The following is a 20976-nucleotide window of genomic DNA, read 5'->3' on the forward strand; positions in this document are numbered from 1 at the left end:
TTAAATTTCAAACTTATTCTTTTAATGTCTTAAAAAGGTCACAAGATTGCTTTGAATCTTATTAATAAATTTTATTTGGACAAGTAGAGAACAACTTGTATCACAACAGCTTTAAACAACATGAGTAAGGACTGCAGCTCTCCAAGGAGGCTCACAGATATGTACAGTATATGAAGAAAAAAGTTGCACCTCAGAGCCAATCATGATCAAGTTAAAAATACCTGACTTAAAGCACATGTGCTAATAAATTTTCTTTAGGTCATGACCAGCATGAAAATAATTAGGACACAGGTACTCAGCAAAGTTGTCTGCTAATGGGTACAGCAATATGCTGCATTTAAGGATTAAAATCAAATTCTAGTTTAGTGTTAGCACTGAGCCCTTAAGAGAAATCCAAATTTCTACTTTTCCCATTTACAAACATCAAAGCTATTCCCACTTAAGGGTGTGCCCAGCTGCACACAAATCAACTCCTTGAATGATAAAAACTTTTAGCGCTAATACTGGAGGTCTTGCATCCTGGTATAAATTTGCCTTTCTGGCCATTTCATCTATCAGTTGCTACAGAAAATACTTACTAAGTTAACTCCTCAGGAGAAACAATGCAGGTCTCTGGAAATCGCATCCTTTCTACAATTAAAATGATCTGCCAATTCAAGTTTCATTTGTTCAGGAAGACAGAAGATTTAAGGCTTCGGTGGCAAAAATAATCCTCTGAGCAGTGTTTTTCTAAAGTCAAGCTGACACAGGTATGTTTACTTCTCTTGACTTAAAATTTCCTGTTACCAGGTTTAGATAACATCTACCTGTTAAGTCTGGCAAGAAATCTCTCCTTCCAAAGAGGCTGTCCTAGATCAACCATTTTAGAAGCATTTGAGGACAGTGTGTTTAATTTAATTTTTTTTTTTTAATTATAGCAACATTCAGAACTTTTTAATACGTTGATGAAGCAGTGCTCATAGCATCATCTGCAATTTTGGTACTGGCAGGGTGTATGCTTGCAAAATATTTGACATCACTGTCATCATCCATTTGGAGCGCCATAATTGTTTGTTCCACAGCTTCTTGATGAGAGTTGGCAGAATTCAGAAAATATTCTGTAAGAGAAAATGCACAAGACTTACAGGAAGAAAAGACAGCAGATACTTCAACACAAACCTCAGCATACTATCATGAGGTTCAAAACCTCAGAAGACCGCGTACACGTATAGTCAAACTGGAATATCTGAGCAGACACACAATATGCTTCTGAATATACCTATAAATTCACTTTTAAAAAAATTAAATCATTCCATGTCAGAATAAATGAGAATCATTCAAAGCACAGTGGCTCTAACAGTGCTGCGTTAGAGTACAGGATTTCTACGGTCCTTCAGTATAGAAGTAAGCATGACAGACTCCATAAGCAGAGGAAAAACAACCTGCAAGAGACTTGGAAGGAGTGTGCTTCTAGTTGTGACAGAAGGAAGGTATCACAAACCCATGGCCATGCCACTCCATTTCAGTTCCAATTCCGTTGCCAAATAATTATCAAACAATAAAATGGGTAACATGAAATAAGAGTGGAAGAAGTTACAACATCTGACAGTTTTCATGAACTAGGCAAACTGCATAAAAGCGACGTAACTACAAAAAGCTCAGAAAGGGCAGTTTAGATCTGAGGTTTAAAAACTTCCGAACTTGTTTTTTAAATCTGCCTTTCATAATCTATCCACCATCCCTAATCATATACGTAACATCTTTGAGGCAGGGACTATCTGTATTATAAGCTGACATAGTGGCAATGCACAATGGGGGTGTACCGTCCAGGTAGAGGAACACAAAAATAGCGAGGACAACAACAAAAATATCAATACTACACAGTAACAGTGACAGCCTTGGCACAGTTTACAAGAGGGTAAGTTACTGCACATCAGCTGATCCATCTTAACTGCCTACATATGTTTACTCAGAGTCTCCAGTGTGCACAGGACAGCTAGCAGTAGCCTAGCTCTCACTGTGCTGGCATCCTCTGTGTCGTCCGGTGCCCTGAATTTGCATTTATTTTCACGCTTTCTACACTACAAACAACAGTCCTCAAGCCGGTCTATGGTTCTGAGAAAGTGACCAGAACTGGATGAAGTGTTCCGAGTGTGGACACTGCTTGTTTACAAAATAGCATAGTATTTCTGATGCTGTTTTCCTTTACAGTACTTTGGGCACCGAGCACCACTGACTCTTCTGGCACCTGCCATGCACTGGGGGTGCCTTCCTAAGCAAAGTCTGCAGTTTGAAAGTTGGAAGTCTAATTTCCCTGAAGATACTCCAGAGAAACTTTCTTCCCACTGCTACCATAAAATATAAAAAACAAACAGCTGACATCTCCAGTAAGAAAACAGATGGTGGATTTGTATGTAAGGATTTCTCTTTCTTTTATTACAAAGAACATTAACAGAAATTTTTTTTAACTGAAGAAAGGGCACTGCTCAACAAGCTCACAGTTGCTAGTTGTTCATGTGTGCTTTCTGTGCCCTGACGACAACTCCACAAACTACTTTGTTCAGGGAAAATAGTACCAAAAGAGCAGGCTGGCATATGAGCAAGAACTCTTATTTCCTCAGCATTACAAACAGTGGCTCTGATGCCACAACAAGGTTTGTGGGTTTATGTCCGCCAAGGTAACATCCCACACCAAGGAAACTGTTAAAGCAAGTGTGACCCACTTCTGATGTTGTTTCTTCTTTCCCAGCTGACTACAGGAAAGCGGAGGGACAAAAAGATACGCAGTGAGCTCACTGCAACTCTCTCTGTGACTAACCTTTCTCTAAAAGGGTTTGCTTCAATGTTTTTGCAAGCAGGACTCGAACATTTGGAACCCTGTCAGATGCCAAGTGTAGTAAGTGTGGCAACAGATGCACAGCAAACTGGTCCATGGGCAGGCAGTCGTCTTCGCTGATAGTCTGGCAAGAGCACAGAAACAATTTCATTACATTTCAGCACAGTGAGGATAAAATCCCAACACATAATCAGAGCTAACAGATCTTATTGCCCTCATAGCACAAATACAGTAGGTGTATCCACAACGTTACAAAATATGGTACAATACTTTCTAGCACAAAGTCATACACAATGCAGCAAGTTAGTGTTGAGGAAATTCAGGCTTGGTTAGAAGCCCACTTTATTTTGCATGAAGGCTGGCAACTTATTTTTACTGTTTGGGGTTTTTTTAATCACCGTATCATTTGAAAAACAGGGAAGAAAAGTAAAAGACTTTCCCAATCCTTCTCAAGACTGATTTACTCTTTCTTTTAACTAGGTACTGTATTATGATAAGAATGATTCATCTCAATAAGCCTCTGTTGCACCCAAACATGTTTCTCTATATACACTCAAAGCTCGCATTTCTCCAAATACTTCAAAGAACTGTCCCACTTGGGCAGCAGTCATGCTGGCTCCCAGACTGCACCTCTGCTACTGCCTCCAAATGTGACCATTTCCTCAGGACCCCAGCTAGTTTCAACTCTTCTGCTTATTTTGCTAAGAATACATTGGTTTTGACCAAGCTGCACTAGTTGGCTACAGAGTTCTAGGCAATTCCTAGTGCTTGATTTCTGAAGGGTAACCCAAAAAAGCAGCAGGCTGCTGCAGCATACTGTAAAAATCTCATTTCATGCCGAGTAACAAAGCGGCTTCCCAATTTAGAGATTATTTTGCTATGCTTTTGTTTTACATTCAACACCAGATTTAACAAGCTGATGTTAATATGCTAAGCTGAAGATGCACTAAAGCTCACCTACGGAGCAACACAGAAGAAAGCAGCTATGAAACCTATTGGAAACAGAGTTCTCACATGTTGATTAAAATAGTGTCAATAGACAGCTGAAGAGTTCCAGCGGCTATCTCCCCTTAATTCTTACCACCACTGCCTCCCAAAACCAAGTAAGACGAACAAAAAGACATTTCACCTGGCAAATAAAGACAAAAGTTTGCCGACCAGACCATTTGCGGCATCTACAGAACTTTTCAACAAGTTCATTCATGAGATCTACCACGAAGGTTGATGTTGAAGCCAGGTACAGCTTTTTTACCATTTCACTAACCTTGAAGAAATGAGAAGAAAAAAAAATACAAAAAATTACTTCTGACCACCAACCCTCAGAAGTTTGAAATCCTGAATTTACGTAGATTGTTTTACCAGCTTGTAAGAAATCCAACGGACAGAAGACACTTTGTCTGCACAGAGGCTGAAAGCAATAGGTCGCAAGTAGTCATAAATGTCTCTGGCACTGTACAGATCTAGAAGCAAGATCAGTTGCCTACAAGATGGAAAAAGAACCAGAGTACATTATAATAAGAAGAAAGGTAGCTTTAACTGTGAATACGATCATTTGTAAGACAACACTTGCTAAATATGCAAAGTGGCCATAATAAAGTTACTGAAAAGTAAAATCTATTTTTCAGTGCTATCAGTCAGACTATGGGTCACTTACAAATTTTAAATTGCCACTTATTCACAATAATGCATGCATGAGCTCAAAGAATGAAGAACTAGGGGAAAAGGCAAGGAAACCAATGTTGCATTTACAAGGCAGGGATCCTGGTAACAGCTACAAGGTACATGCAGCACAGTGATCCAGCTGTGAAGGACACCGCAGTGTGCACACACATTTGAATACCTAGTAAAGACATCTCACACATAACACATGTACAGCTACAAAGTCACTACTCTTTAAGTCTGGTAAGTAACCTCCGTCCACTGATTTACCGAATCAATAAACTTTCTCTATTTCAGAGTATACTGGACAACTAGACAAATTACCAGTCTTCTTCAATTTGTAGTGAGTTCATCAAGATTTCAGCAAGTTGCAGACACTAGTGTGTCATGAATGGTAGAAAGCATGTCAAGAGAAGCGGCATGACACGTCACAAGCAGCTGATTGAACGCCTCCGTACCACAGTAACAGGTAAGTGATTTATAGTTATTAAATCAAAGCAACACTTAAATGCAGCAAAAACATCATGGCATCATGATGAGTTGTTAAACTAGGTCTTTCAAAATTAATTCAAAAGATACACCGTCATAGTCATTACTACGTGCTCATTTCATCACTCCTGCTAGAAAAGCCCTGGTCACAAAGTGTATCCTCACAGGATGAGTGTTGCAACCCTGATCAACTTGGTGGCCCTCTGCAGAACTTGTTCCAGCCAATCAGCATCTTTCTTGTATTGGTATGGATGTATGACTCCAGATGAGATCTAGTGAGTGCTGACTAGAGGGGGCTAATCTGCTCCCTTGGCAGATAATGACTGCGCTCCTGTCGATACAGCCCAGGACTGTGCTGCCAGGACACACTGCTCTCTCACGTGCAGCTCACCGTCCTCCGTGATACTCTGGGCCTTTCCAGCAGAGCTGCTCCCAGGGCAGCCAGTCCCCAGTCTTTATCACTGTCAGAGGCTCTTCCTTCCCACGCACAGGATTTGGCATCTGTCCCTCACTGAATTTCAGAAGCCCCTTCCTCTGTTAGCTTTCCTGAGCAACTTGACCCTTCAGAGCTGCCTTCCATAGAAGCCCCCCTACCAGTTCCACAAAAAAGTTAAAGTCTGCTCAGATGAAGTCCAAGGTCACTACTCTGCTGCTCACTTTCTTTACTCCCCTCAAGATCTCGATCTCCTCCATTTCACTGTCACAAATTCAGCCTACTCATCAAATACAGCAACTCGAAACCAAACAGCTAAACCACTTCTATTTGACTTCAAGAGCAACCAGATGTGGTCTTCTCTTTTGGCAATTTCTTTTCTATGGAAGGGTAATGCTTCCAGCATATGGTGATGGAACAAGACATTCACATTCCAATATTTTCAGTGATATACAGCTACTGGGAATTTTTAAGCAACAGGAACGAGTGGAGGATAGGGACTATCCACTAACTAAAAATTAATAATGTCACTGTAAAATATCTATTCTATCATTTTATCATTTTTACATATCCATAACAACAAAAACAAGCATCCAGAAAACTACATACTCAGCCAGCTCAGCACGGAAACGCCAGTTCCTGCTGTTATCAGTCACGAGGAATTCCTGAAGCTGATAAAGATACTCTCGTCTTTTGTCAAGATGAAGAAGCTGTAACAATAAATATAAGCTTACATAAAGCGTAGGCTACAATAAGCACATAGAAGAGCAGCTTTAAAGTACAACTAATGAAAAACTTTCTTCAATTTAGAAAAAAATACGTTCAGCAATAGTGTTGCTTTCCTAGGCTAAACCCTATCATGCTTAAGTCTGTAAAATCACATGGGGCACTACTGAAATGAAAATCTATTCTCTACTTTTACTCTAGGAAACAAGACGGGTAAGCAGTAAAGATAGCATTGATTTTAGAAGATTTTACAAACTGTGTCTTTCAGCTCCAAAAATGAGGCAGTTAACACAAAAACTCCTAAAGAAATTTGAGAAGTAAGCTGTGTAGAGAGGTTAGAGCTGTCAAAAAAAACTTAATACTCTCCGCTTGCATCTATATACTGAATAAACATGCATGAACCAGGCTCTTCAGAGAAAAGAAAGTATCAGCAATACATTCTAGTATTCAACCGACATCTGCATAGATTCCCATAGAGTTATACTGTGCTATTTTAAAAAGTCCGTATAACTAAATGAAGCAAAACACATAACTGCACTTGCCCAGAGTTGAACACAGACATACCTTCAGAAAGTCATGCAAGTGTTTAAGCACACCTATCCTGACTTCATCTAAATCTTTTAAAAAGCCATTGAAGACAGGAACTAAATCTCCAGCTGTAAGCTGGTCTCCAAGGATGACGGCAAGTTCATGTATAGAAAATGCTAGTGTCCGCCGAACCTTCCACTGTAAAACAAATAAATAAGTTCTATTGATGTATCATCTGAAATGCTCTATTTTAACTTGAGGGTCAGTATCCAAGTGTGACTCCCAGTGAGCTACAGCACTTACAAATATATTCCACAGCATCTCAATTAACAACTGAAAATTAAATGGCGAATTTAAAAACAAAAAGAAAAGGGGGGTGGGGAGAAGGGTGGCATGGACAAATGACAAGGTATCACTTCTTCCACCTGAGTATCAAGGAACTAGGCAAACAGAGTAATGAAAATATTTCAATTTTCCAGGTGTCGGGAAGGAGAACAGTATTCCTGACATCGGCGCTCTTCCACATGTTACACTCTGCTATAAATTCTTTTGGATAAATTAGTTCCACACTACTACTCTCTCAGTTGTTTAATATATAAAACAGCATAAGATATATCCAACAGTGTTCCAGCTGGCATATTTTAGCTTCCATAACAGGTAAAGTTTCATCCACATCGAGTGCTCAGCAGTCTAAGGACCAGTAGAGCTTTTACTCGCCCTAAACCGAGGGGGCACTGTTTTAATACAGTAACTATTTCAAGTAAGTCTTTTCAAAAAGAAAAAAGCATCCATTCTTTAGCCAGCACTTTCCAATTAACATGTGTATTGTTCTCTTGCCCTGGTTTAGTGATTCAATCTTAGTTTAGATTAGACTGGTGATAAACTCTGGACAGTTTTGAACACAGAGTAATTTGTTTATATTTAATTTTTAAATTTATTAGCTAGTTGTTTTTAATGGCTTCAAAAGAGTTTGGAAAATGTGAGCAATAGCTATGTATAAAATTACTCACTGCACATCACCGAGAACCACTGCTCTGACATAGCAACCAGCAAGTTCAAGAGAGGTGAAGTAGTCTGAGAATGTTAAAAAACCCAAAACATAAAAAGAGCATCTCCAAAAAAGGAAACAAAGGAGGAATGGGGAACAACTGTAAACCAACAGTAAAATGCACAGTTACCTCCATACCACCTGACAAGGAAAATGCTGTTATTTCCAGTATTTGTTTTTAAAACAGCAACACTGCGTGGTGGTGGTGGTGATGTTATTCCCTTATGACTAACTGGATACAGCACCAAAAGGCCACCGAAAAAGGCCTGGTGTGAGGCTGACTCACTGAGCTCCAGACATGCCTGCAGGGGCACATGTCTGCTCATGCATAGCAGCACAGCCCAAATTCTCATACCTATGAGAACCCCAAGCACTGCCACAAGATCTCAGGCGAGCCGAGAAAATTGGAGACCTCTCCTTCACATTCCCACTGGAGAGAGCAGAGCAACCCAACACCCACTAAACAAGACAAATCATCATAACAGTTCAGAGCATTCACTGTCAGAGCTTCTTGAGCTTACCTGCATGTCAGATGCCAGTGTCTCGTAGGTATCTTTCAAACAGTGCCAGTTCTGTCTGCCTAACGTAAGTGCCACACCTGGCAGGCTGTAGGCACAGTGTTTGGCAATCTCTGTATCAACTGTTTGTGCACGAGATGGATCAGTCATTGATAAATACTGATCTAGCAAGGCCTGAGGTACAACATCCTACAGCAAGAAAAGGGTAGAGTGTTTATACTATTTTCAGTAAATTTTCATGAGGCTTACTAAAATTCCAGGGCACGCTGTCAGAAGAAAATTTTTTCCCCCCACAAATATAGAGTATGATTTAATTACAATCTCTTAAGAATGAAAAGGGTTTGTATTTCATAAGTTCCACCAAAAAGTTCCAAAGAAACAATGACAAGACTGAGGGCTATTTGAAAATATACAGACTAACTTAGTAACAGTTGAATGGGCAGATCACTGTCTACTTTGGCAGACCAGGATATTAAGACGCTACATTCTACCTTTCTACAAACACTCAGGCTCACAGGCTGTGCAAATTGGTCATAACAACTTATCCACACAAATAGCAGATTAGCAAGTGAGACTTGCTCGAAAATAATTTTCCTGTTCCTCTCAAAATCTTGGGGAGGTAGGAAGAAGAAAACTAAATTACAACGCCTTGGGGAGGGAGGGAAGGGGAGGGGGCAGAGTATACATGTTCCATATCGCTTCTGGACTCCCTAAACCAGGGGTCCTCAAACCTTTTAACCAGGGGGCCGGCACACGGATGAAGTGGCAGGCAGCCATCTGCCGCTGCTTGGTTTCCCCCCCCAACCCCTGGCGGGGTTCTGTAAATACCGGGGGCCAGACTGAGGACCCTGGGGGGCCGTATCCAGCCCGCGGGCCGTAGTTCAAGGACCCCTGCCCTAAACACTCAGCAGGAAGGAAAAGACGTCTCCAGAGACAGAGATCTCCAGTGAAGACCAATACTTCTCCCCACTGACAAATTAAAGCATCTGAACTAAAATTTTGTGAAAATCTCTTTGCGTTGACTTCAACACAGTCTTTGTTTCAGCTGTTGTCAGTTTACTTCAAGCACTGACTCTACCCAAGGGGGTGCACAATAGGATTTCCTTAACACAGCTGCCAAATAGCTCAGCTTACATAAGCAACAAGAGGGACTGAGGTTCCCACTCAAGGTATCACACTGGTGCAAGGTGGCATGCTTAATTCTGAACTATGTAACAACAAACAGTCATTCCTTTTGGGAAAAAATAACAAAGAGACAGTTCAAGCTTAATGAAACCCTCTTGCAACTTTTCTGCAAAAAGCTGTCATGGGGTCGGGGCAGTTCTACTCAAAACCCTTAAAAAAAAAATCCTGTTTCCTCAATAACCTAATTTCCATTACAGGATAGGTTCCATAGAAAATGAAACCAAATGAAACCAGAGCCTGGAAGTCTACAACAACCATTACCTCATGTCAAAAAATACTGGTATCTCTTATACATAATTAAAACAGAAGCAACTGCTGAAATCAGCCATTATCTCTCGAGACACAGAACATTTTAAAATACTTATTTGAGAGGTTTGCCATATTTAATAGAAGCTACACCAGAAACGACTGAACACCATGCATAAAAGCAATCCCCACATACACACAAAAAAAATCCACTTATCTAAAACACGTAGGAAAACCAGAAATCATTGTCATTTACCTGCACTTTGGATTTTCTTTCTTCATCAGGGCTGAAGCTACTGTTGGTGCTCAAATCTGAATCATTGTGAATATAGTGAAGCGTAGAGTCAATATTCTATGAAAAAGGAGGAAGAAAAAAAGGGTCACACAAAATACACGCAAGGATTAAACACAAAACAAGTGTCAACATCAAGAAGTGCTGTCCTCACCTCAGGGATTTTTTCTTTGTTTAAAGGAATAAATGTTTTAATATCTAATACAATTTCACTACAGCCCAAAATCAACAGGTATGTAAGATAAATCTTTCTTCTTTCAAACACACTCCTCTTATTCTACCCTGTTTTGGTTCTTATGAAATGAAAATCACAGGAGAGGAGTACCATTAAGACTGCATTAAGGAAAATCTAACACATTGCTTCTCTCCTGAAGGGAAAATGAGAAAACATCTGTAGCTGATTTTGTTGGATTTGTGCTAGAAAAGGTCAAAACAAAGGCACCCTCACACTTAAGAGCAGAAACTGATGAGACTTACGTTGTTGATACCTTATAATACAGAATCTTAGTGGACCATTGCTGCTGACACTAGTCATCACCCCTCTCAGCAGTTCTATTAAAATAAGTTTTAGCAATCATTCAAGCATCCCGGCTACGTATCTGGGCTGTGAAGATAAGGACTGAGACTCTGTTTCAGAACTCTATTGAGCAGTAAAGGTTTGATGCTCTATCATAAACTGAGCTGCTAAGGGGATGCACGGTCACTTTCTATACTGGTGAAGTTCCCCAAATATAATCAACTTTGCACAATCAATTGTGAATTTCAAGAAATACATGATGAGTATTTGAAAAGTTGATCAGGCTCCTGTGTGGCAGAACAGGACAGGCATTTTTTTGCTAGGTATGAGCCAAGGGATCTATCCAAAGATGCTGCAGGGTGAGCTCTCAGGGTCAACACAAGCACTGAGAACGTGCCTACTCTACCAGCTGTTCAGATCAGTTTGTCAATGAACTATAAAACTTCCTCAAAAAAGCCTCCAGGATACCATCTGCCTTCCTTGGTTTAACTTCAGACAGTTGCTTTTCCTCTTCCATGAGCTGCTTTCATCTAAGCACTGGGTTGTAATTTTAGTTGCTGAGGTATAATTACAGGTGATAAAGAACAGGTAGAACTGTGAGGCAATTACATACCGCTGGCACAGCAGCCCAAGTCACCTGTCAGGCTTATCAAGCAGCAGCAAGGTGTCAAAGAGCCAAGAGAAAGAAGAGATATTTAAGTGACTCCGTAACTAAATGTGTCAAGCAGCAAACTCCAACTGTAAAACCGCCAGAAGCTCTCAACACCATCTCAGTAGGATTTCGGTTTGTCAGCCAATTCTTTACTCTTTTTTAGCCTTTTTTTTCTCCCCAGGAAAAAGAGACAATTTTCAGCATTGCCAGAAAGTCACCTGCCTTGACCCCTTTCAAATCAAGAAATTATTAGGCAGCCACAGTGCTTTCCATGAGTTGCCCAGGTACATGGGCATCCATTCTCCTATCATCATTTCATCTGCCTCACAGGGGGCAAAGGATTCTAGGTCAGGAGTTAACTAGGTCAGGGGTTAGCAGGGGACATCTAGAAAGCTTTAAAATAGATTCAAAGGGGGAAGGGAATAAAACCAAGCTCATTAGAGATGAGCCCAGGGGCAGCATGCCAGGGTTGGAGGTGAGATCAACAGCACAGCTGAAGTGCATCTATGCCAATGCCCAAAGCATGGACAACAAGCAGGAAGAGCTGGAAGCCATTATGCAGCAAGAAGACTATGACACAACTGCCATCACAGAAACATGGTGGAGTAACTCACAAGACTGGAGAGCTGCAATGGAGGGCTACAAACTCTTCAGGAGGGTTAGACTAGGAAGGAGAGGTGGTGGGGTAAGTCTGTATGTCAGGGAGCACTGACTGCCTAGAGGTGAATAATGGTGGCAATAGGGCTGAGTGTTTATGGGCAAGAATCAGAGGCAGGGCCAACAAGGCGGACATCCTGGTTGAGTCCTTTGCAGACCACCCAATCAGGATGGAGAGACAGATGAAACATCCTACAAGCAACTGGGAGAGCTCTCCAGATCACTAGCCCTTGTCCTCATGGGGAGCTTCAACCTACCAGATGTCTGCTGGAAATACACATCGTGGACAAGAAACAGTTTAAGAGGTTCCTGAGTGTGTGGACGATCACTTCCTGACACAGCTGGTCAGAGAACCCGCCAGGGGAGATGCCCCACTGGACCTGCTGTGTACAAACAGGGAAGGACTGGTGGGTGATGTGGTGGTCAGAGGCCATCTTGGACATAGTGATCTTAAGATGATAGAGTTTTCGATTATTGGAGAAGTAAGGAGGGGTGTCAGCAGAATCGCGACCTTGGACTTGCAGAGGGCCAGCTTTGCCCTGTTTAAGAGCCTGACTGACAGAGACCCTTGGGAGATAGTTCTGAAGGGCCAAGGGGTCCAGCCAGTATGGGGTTATGAGAGGCAGGTCCTACTTAACTAACCTCATCTCCTTCTGTGACAAGATGACCTGCCTAGTGGATGAGGGAAAGGCTGTGGATAGTGTCTACCTGGACCTTAGTAAAGCCTTCCACACAGTCTCCCACAGCATCCGCCTGGAGAAACTGGCTGCCCCTGGCCTGAACGGGTGTACTGTTTACTGGCTTAAAAGCTGGTTGGCTGGCTGAGCTCAGCAAGTGGTGGTGAATGGAGTCACATCCAGCGGGCAACTGGTCACAAGTGGTGTTCCCCAGGGTTCAGTGTTGGCGACAGTTCTGTTTAATATCTTTACTGATGATCTAGATGAGGGGTTAAGGGCAATCTCAGTAAGTCTGCAGATGACACCAAGGTGGGTGGGAGTGTTAATCTGCCGGAGGGCAGGCAGGCTCTGCAGAGGGATCTGGTCAGGCTGGACCGATGGGCCGAGGCCAGTTGTATGAGGTGCAGCCAGGCCCAGTGCCGGGCCCTGCCCTTGGGTCACACCAGCCCCACACAGCGCTACAGGCTGGGGCAGAGCAGCTGGGAAGCGCCTGGTGGGAAAGGGCCTGGGGGTGCTGGTCAACGGCCAGCTGGACATGAGCCAGCAGTGTGCCCAGGGGCCCAAGAACCCAACAGCATCCCGGCTTGTATCAGAAATAGTGTGGCCAGCAGGACCAGGGCAGTGATTGTCCCCCTGTACTCAGCACTGGTGAGGCTGCACCTCAAATACTGGGTTCAGTTTTGGGCCCCTCACTTCAAGAGGGATGTAGAGGTGCTGGAGTATGTCCAGAGAAGGGCAACAAAGCTGGTGAAGGGTCTTGTGAGGAGCAGCTGACGGAAGTGAGGTTGTTTAGCCTGGAGAGGAGGAGGAGACTCAGGGGGGATCTTATTGCTCCATACAACTACCTGAAGGTTGTAGGCAAGTGGGTGGTAGGTCCCTTCCCCTAGATAACAAGTGACAGGACAAGAGGAAACGGCCTCAAATTATGTCAGGGAAGGTTTAGATTATAGATATTGGGAAAAATTTCTTCCCTGAAAGGGTGGCCAAACATTGGAACAGGCTGCCCGGGGAGATGATGAAGTCACCATCCCTGAAGGTATTTAAAAAAATGCATAGCTGCAGTGCTTAGGGACATGGTTTAGTGATGGACTTGGTAGTCCTGGGTTAACAGTTGGACTTGATGATCTCAAAAGTCTTTTCCAACCTAAATGATTCTATGATTCTGCTACAATCAAAAGACTCCATCTCACAATCTCTGCTATCTCAACTCTAAAAAGTGAAGTTAAAATATACTGAAGGGTGTCACAGATGGGAATGTGTTTACCATGCCACTTTTAAAGTCAAATACACATTCCAGAAAGGAAGAGCTTCAGTACAGAGGAACCACAGCACCAGTTGGTAGTTAAGTCAATGCAGGATCTCTATTCCTGCAGGTGAATTTCCATCTGTACTCTTTCCATGTAACATGCACACACTGAACTAACTGAGTGTTGCAGAGAGCCAGGACATCAAAATTCAGCAGGGTTTAGCCTGAAAGCTTCTTGCATACCCAACTGGTGAACCACCACCTTCGAGATGCAAAACCTTTGTCATGGCCTTACAAACCTCTTACATGAGGTTTCCTTTAGCTGCAGTATTACAAGATCTCTGTGGCTGTGCTCCATAGACACCTGCTCTGCACCATGGTTGCACGCAAAGCCCACAGCACCAGGACAAATGGTGCTGGCATTTCCTGACAGGGCAGCTGGCCCAAAGAAAGAGAGAAGACGCCAGTCTCAGGGGTCCAGTCTCCTCCAAGCATCCACCCTCCTCTTACAGAGTAAGAGTAAGTACTTGTGCCACACAGGAGTGGGCTGATATTAGTCCAGTTTCTTTTCTCTTTCTTTTCCTTCCCTTCTCCCTCTACTCCCAATTAAAAAAAGAGGACTCCCACACCCATCCACTGGGAATATGATTTGGGAGATTTCTTCAGGCTTACATTCGTCAAACCTTATAGAAAGCATACAACCTAAAAAAACCCAAAATGGTGGCTCAAGGAAAAATAAAACTGCTACCCTCATCCTCAAAAAATAAGCTTCATCTATGTCCCAAAATCTTATCTGTTCATTCTGTTACAATACTTATTTTCATCTGAATACAGAATCTCTCCTTAGCATGTAGCATTAACTCCTTCGGGAGCCAATACAGCTGCAGAAGGACAAACAAACTATTATTTTGCTTTTTGTATGTGTGTAGAACTGTGAAGGCTGCTTTCAAACATAAAACGCTGTAGCTTGGTTCTTCTAAAATGTCCAGTACCCTACTGACACGTAGCTATACTGAGACTTAAAAAAAACCAACCCAAACAAAAACCCAAAACCAAAGCAACCCAAAAAACCCACAAAAAGTAACACCTGTAAAAATCAGAGCTCTCTTCACTGAAGCAACAGTTTACTTGCTGAACAGATCACAGCTTGATTCCCAAATTCTAGGTCACCTCTGTAACATCCTTTCACTTGTAAAATGAGAACTTGATTCAGTGCTAATAAACAAGGAACTGACAGATTATAAGCATCCTTTTAAAAAGTAGATCTGAAACATGCAAAACAAACATATACTAGCAATGTGACAGGCTGTTAAACTCTGTCAGCATCCTACTCTGTAAAGGTATAAAATGCAGCACAAGTCCCTCTAAAGAAACACCACCCCAACCACCCCCAGAAATCAGAAGGACAACAGGTGCATTTACACTGTCTTTTTACAGATTAGCATTAGAAAGTGACAACAACAACATATCAAGCCTGACATCAGGAACGGGCTATGTGGTAGTCCAACAGCTTAGGTAAAAAGTTAATTAAACATCAGCTAGAAACGCTGCTCCAGTTAAGGCTGAAAATGTTTCCACTGGACTGATGTCAACTCCTAGACTTTTCAAAGACATTTATCAGAATTTCAACTGAAAATATCATTTAGGCAATATGATTCAACAAATCACTTGCTCTGGTTTTATGGAGCATATTTGCAACCATTGCTTCCTGCGTAGCTACAGCTTGTGGCACAACATGCAGTGAAAACAGTCGGTTTGGCCTAATACTCAGTACAGAACAGAAAATAGCATCAAATGTCACAGACTTCAGTCAGGGTGCTGAAAAATTTAGTGCAAAAAACTTGAAACTGTTACTGATTGTTCAAATCCACTTTCTCTTTCAGCAGTCCACACAACAGCCTAGACTGCAGGTTCTGAACTTCTCTTATGCAGGCCAATAAACTTCTATAAAACATTTTGACAGGGAGCGCAGGGAACAAAGTACCTCCTTCTCTCCAGATTGCAGGGGGCAGGGCAGTGAGGGCACTGGAGAAGGGGATTCGCTTATTACCAGTAGGGCTCTGTTTTAAGGAAGGCAATTTCACAGGAATAAACTGCAGTAGCATTAAAACATCTTAAAATGCCATAGTCACAACAGAGATTAATGGAAACAATTGCAAGAATTTACATGGACAAGCACAGAACTGGCAAAAACAAAGCCACCCAATACAACTAATTTCATTTTAGTAGCTAGTGCTTCAATACCAGCCAACAAAACCAAACACCACGCTGCCCAAAAGTAGGAAGCACTTGGCTGCAATTACCACGTGAACACAAAATACAGCTCTAGTACTGCAGCCCTGGAAATCCCAGGGCAGGGGAGGGAGAAAAAGTATACAAAACCACTCACCTCAACAGTGTCACCAATTAAAGGCACAATATCACCCAGTATAGGTTTAAAATTTTGTTGGTCATCGATGTTTAGTTCAGTCTGTGAGTCTGTTCCCTTGCCCATGCTGGCCGTTGTCTCTTCTTGAGGATCCAAACTGGATGCTCTGAGTGCAGCCGACAACACCTCCACTTGTGCTGCAGCACACGAGAGAGAAATACATGAGAGACCGAACTGCAATAAACTTTTAGCAAGTCCACAGATCAACTTTTAGACAGTGACTAACTGAGAGAGGGTGGAAGAAGTATGGGAGAGGTACAAATTTGAGATTATCGACTGTTAGTAAATCCCAAACTGGGGACAATTAGCGTAAAATCTAAGGCAGATTAACACTCCACTATTTTCCGAGGGTGCTCAACCCTCAACTCAGTGAAATTTGTCTTTAAAGAAAAAAATCCAAACCCAAAACAGGAGTAAGAGACTGCTGTTATGGCAGGATCAGTTCTTTAAGAATCTCGGTACATATTAACAGTGCAAATAGTCTTCAGGGCAGAGCAGCACATGAATATTGACTTACTGACTGGGTCTTTTGTGGGAGGTGGGACTAAGAGAGAGAAGGGAAAGGTAACTCAAAAGGTTGAGAACAGGTTTATTCATACAGAAAGGATTTTGGTTCTGAAAGGCTGTCTCTCTCCCTCTGGTCGTTAAATTCCTGTGTTTTTACAGCAACTCTAAAGCAAGTTCTATACAGGAAGATGCTAGACCCTGGTAACTCTTTCCTGGACAGGACACTTTAGCATCCTTCCATTTTTTAAACAAATAATAAAGGTTGCACTGTTTGATGCCTTCTTATTCATCAAAAGAAAGCATTAGCACTTCACACCCTGCCATCCACTCTTTTGAAAAAGATCCAGCAGTTCTGGAACCCCTTTGCTTTTCATCCCTCTACTTAGTGCTAATTAAAAAAAGCTTTGCTGAGCAATGTTCCTTGGATATAGCCTGACCTAAGCAGATCTGGTATCAGAGGCAATCTCAGCTGCAAGCGACACAGCATTCAGTGCTGACAGATCTACCTGGCCTCTCTCCTCCTCCACTTTTTTCCAAGAAGGTAAGGGGGAATAATCTCCTGACCCACTAAATTTACCCAGCCATCCAGAAGCTCTGTTCATCATAGACTTCGGCTTTTCCAACATTTCTTAAATACTCACTGTAAAATTAATCAACAAACTATATGCTTGTTTTTAATCCCACGTTGCCACACTAAGTTACAGTATCTAAATTTCTCCCTCTAGCTTTTTTAATAGGGTTATTAACAACAATTAAACAAAGGAAGCTGGACTCGTTTGTAGACAGAAGACACTGCAATACATCTGTTACAAGAAGCACAATCTTAGCTAGCAAAAATTGGGAAACACATTACAGGTTCACTGGTTTCTAGGCGGAATCTGATGAGAAGGAGTAAAGATAATTCTTTACAATATGTAATGCTAGCTCTGTAACGTCATCAAATTTCTGATAGAATAACTGAAAGATATTCTTGCTGTATTACTGCAATTCACCTCAACAGGAAAAAGCACAGCAAGTTAGAAACTTAAAACCAACATCACACTAATACTTCCACTATCAAACACATTATGTTAGAAAATAGTTTCAATATGCATCTTTAATATAATATATAATCTAGACATATAAATAGGAAGCTTTTGTTAATCTTAAACTGTAAAATTCCTATGACTTCATTCTTCAAGTGTTACTTCACTGACAAAACTCTGTACTTTTAAGGCCCATGCAAAATAGGTGGTCATTTCAGAGCACCTAAGGCACAAAAATGCCTGTGATTTCCAATTTATTCTCATTTAGAGAAATCAAATAAGAAAATTAAGAATAACTGTATTCTGCTGCACATCAAGGAGACGTTTTTCATGAAGACTCCTTTCATGAAGGACAACTTCATGGGGAAAAAAAAAGTACACTCCTCTCATTTTCACTCAGAAGTCAAGAAAGCTTACTCTGACTAGGCAACACATATTGCTTCAACACTGAATATGTATTTACTGAAAAAAACACAGAGTTCCAAAGATTAGTTCCAGTAACAAAAGTGATGGTATTATCTGTCCTGGGTTTGGCTGGGATCGAGTTAATTTTCTTCCTAGTCGCTGGACCAATGCTGTGTTTTGGATTTAGGATGAGAATAATGTTGGTAATGCATTGATGTTTTACTTGTTGCTAAGCAGTGTTTACACTAAGTCAAGGACTCTCCATCACTCAAGCGTGCATCTCCTCAGCTTCCTGCCAATGCTACAATCCCCAAATGTGGGGATGAAGAACAGGAGAGGCCAAACTCCCAAGGATTTCATTGACTGGCAAGCGCCTGCCTCCTTCTTTGATGCTGTCACCAAGGGTGACTCCAGTGCTGTCATTCACCAAAAGGTGAATGACCTGAAGTCCCTAAACATCTTAAGGTCCTAAGCAAAAAAAGAGCCAAGCATAGTCACTATGAAAGGCTCCAGAATGGTGGAGGGCTTAGTAAAGGAGGAAAAGAAAGAGAGTGCATGTGTGAGTATGTGCGTATGTGTGCAGAGCTCTAGGTGGCTGCCCTGAAGACATTAAACTTGAAACAGCATCCTAATGAGCAGTCTTTCACCACCCTGGGCTGCTTGTGCCAGGGCACATTCCCCCATAATCCCATCACACACCACAGACCCTCCTGACTGAGGTGGCTGCTGCTCCTTCCCATCTCCCAGAAAGATCTTTCCTACAGCCCTAAGACAGGCAACATTTTCCAGAAAACCATTAAAAGCACAAGCAAAGGATAAGGCTCCCCCTCTCAGGCATGACACAGAGAAATGCCTCCAGAGCTCTTGGAAAGCACGTTTTTGTGAGGAAGACTGGAAGGGAATCTGCTGGCTGACTAGCTTTCACAACTACCTTCAGGAAAAACTGGAGTGAAAGGTCAGTTTTGTGCATATTGCACTGGTCAATGCTCACTGGATCTTAAACCATCTGCTAACTAACTCTTTCTTCCTTTGACTTTTGCTTCAGGTGAGAAGTATTTTTCAGCAAGGAATTATTTACTCTTGGCTACTGTAACTGCATCCTAAAATAACTGGCACAACCTTTAAATTCAAAACCGTGTTTCACCTGGCCTTCTTAAATTTCCTGGTCCTCAGGAGTTTCAACATGCTTTATTGTTGTTTTCCATTTCTCCTGGTGTTTCACCATAAGACACTGGTATTACTTAGCAGCACGCTCCTTTCTTCTGTCTGAAGGATCTGCCTTCCATACCCTCACTCTTACTCAAGAGGCAAAAGCTATGGCTGCTTTAATGGGTACTGAGATGCAAGTAATTAAAACATAAAAATGAGAGTTTCTTCTTCTCACATACTGTTCCATTAACAATACCATTTTAGACTTTTACTGCAGGTAGCACTAGCAGCCTAACTTAGAAAAACTATGTTAAGGAACTATGTTATAAGGAATGGGATCAACTGATACCAGATTTGGGCTGGTTTATCCCCATTAGGTCTCCATTTGGCAAAGCAGCCTGTAACTGACATAAGCCACAGCTAGCCCCACAGCTAGCCCCAGTAACCTGCAAGTTGGACTTTCTCTCTTCCCCCAGATAACATTAAGAAAAGCTGACATTACACAATCTAGCGCTTTCTATGTAGAATGTAAGGAGACAAAGCTGAAGAAAGTGCCCCTGGAAAGAAAAATAAAGAAAAAAAACATCTGGGGAAAGACAAGAGACCACTGGAGTAAGTAAAAACAGCAGCAGCCTCAGGGAGCTGGAAAAAGGTGACCTGAAAAAAAGACTCTGTGATAATCTTAAAAGAGCTGGCATACTTCAAGGGAATGTGCAGGTTTCCATCTCCCAGTCTGAGATCCTCAGGATGTCTGGCCAGAGAATTGGAAAGATCCTATTAACAGGGATTAAATACCACTGCTTAACTCTGCATATCTCGTGTAGCTCTGCTAGCTAGCAGAGTTTGTGAAAAGACAAGCTTTCTTTACCTTTGTTGCCGACTGCTCTACTACCTATTACTCAAATTTATCACTTTGGCAACATGCTAGTTCTGGAAAGAAAGCCTCAAGGTAAAGATTTTTGGCAGTGAGATGCAGTTAAAACAGTTCACCCCCTTCTGAGAATGAGATTATGGAAAAAAAAAAAAAAATGTTCTACAGCAGTTGCTGGTCACTATTTAAAATTTTTATTTGCTAGAGACCTCATCAGTCTCCATGCCTTGGAGCAAGGATTTTAAGTTTGAAATGGAAACTGCTGTGACGATAGAGAGGTACGCTACAGAAACACAGAAAACACAGTCAAGTTACAAACCTAAAACCCCCCAAAACACACACAAACCCCCCACACACACACAAACAGTTCATTTTATGTAAGTAAACAGTAACCCGTTAGGGCCTGGCAGCCCAGACACCTGGAAGATTGGGGTGTGCACTGAACATACTATACTCTGGGGTACACGAGATGGCAATGCCTTTCCTTTCAACTGACCCTTCCCCTTGGTAGGGTATGCCGAGGTACCCCTTAGATAAAAACTCAGTTATTCTGTTCTCAACACTTTTACTATAGTGATGCAAGCAGGTGAGGGAAGAAGCAACCCATACAACATGGAAGGGTGAGGTGAGACATGTGCATTAGAGGAATGCAGAATCCAGAAAGGAAGAGAAATGAAAACAAAAAAGGAAATGAGAGAGGAAATACATATGGAGAGGGGATAGGGGTATAAAGGTATAGTAGTTGTATTGGATGTATACATCGCACAAAGCACGGGGTGGGGTGGGGGCGCGCAGGAAACCACCTGTACTCCTCTGACTCAAAGAATCATTGCCACTTAAACTCCAGTACCAAATATCCACACCTGCCTCAGCTGTCAGAGACTCCCTCTGAAACCAACTAGA

At 41.9% G+C, this 20976-nt stretch overlaps 1 protein-coding gene across 10 annotated transcripts in view; it reads right to left on the bottom strand.

Annotated features, from left to right (window-relative positions):
• The window catches only part of PPP4R1 (protein phosphatase 4 regulatory subunit 1), a 66316-nt gene continuing 45340 nt past the window's right edge, over positions 1 to 20976 (bottom strand). For all 10 annotated transcript variants that reach the window (XM_055800840.1, XM_055800836.1, XM_055800839.1 and 7 more), the window contains 9 exons: positions 16078 to 16253; positions 9904 to 9999; positions 8220 to 8405; positions 6687 to 6848; positions 6006 to 6106; positions 4175 to 4295; positions 3945 to 4079; positions 2798 to 2939; positions 1 to 1097 (listed from right to left, as the gene is read on the bottom strand). In XM_055800840.1, coding sequence (XP_055656815.1) covers positions 934 to 1097; positions 2798 to 2939; positions 3945 to 4079; positions 4175 to 4295; positions 6006 to 6106; positions 6687 to 6848; positions 8220 to 8405; positions 9904 to 9999; positions 16078 to 16253 — 1283 coding nt within the window. In that variant the 3' untranslated portion in view covers positions 1 to 933. The remainder of the gene's footprint in view (positions 1098 to 2797; positions 2940 to 3944; positions 4080 to 4174; positions 4296 to 6005; positions 6107 to 6686; positions 6849 to 8219; positions 8406 to 9903; positions 10000 to 16077; positions 16254 to 20976) is intronic.

This window comes from Falco peregrinus, chromosome 3 (assembly GCF_023634155.1).
Source record: "Falco peregrinus isolate bFalPer1 chromosome 3, bFalPer1.pri, whole genome shotgun sequence".
NCBI lineage: Eukaryota > Metazoa > Chordata > Aves > Falconiformes > Falconidae > Falco > Falco peregrinus.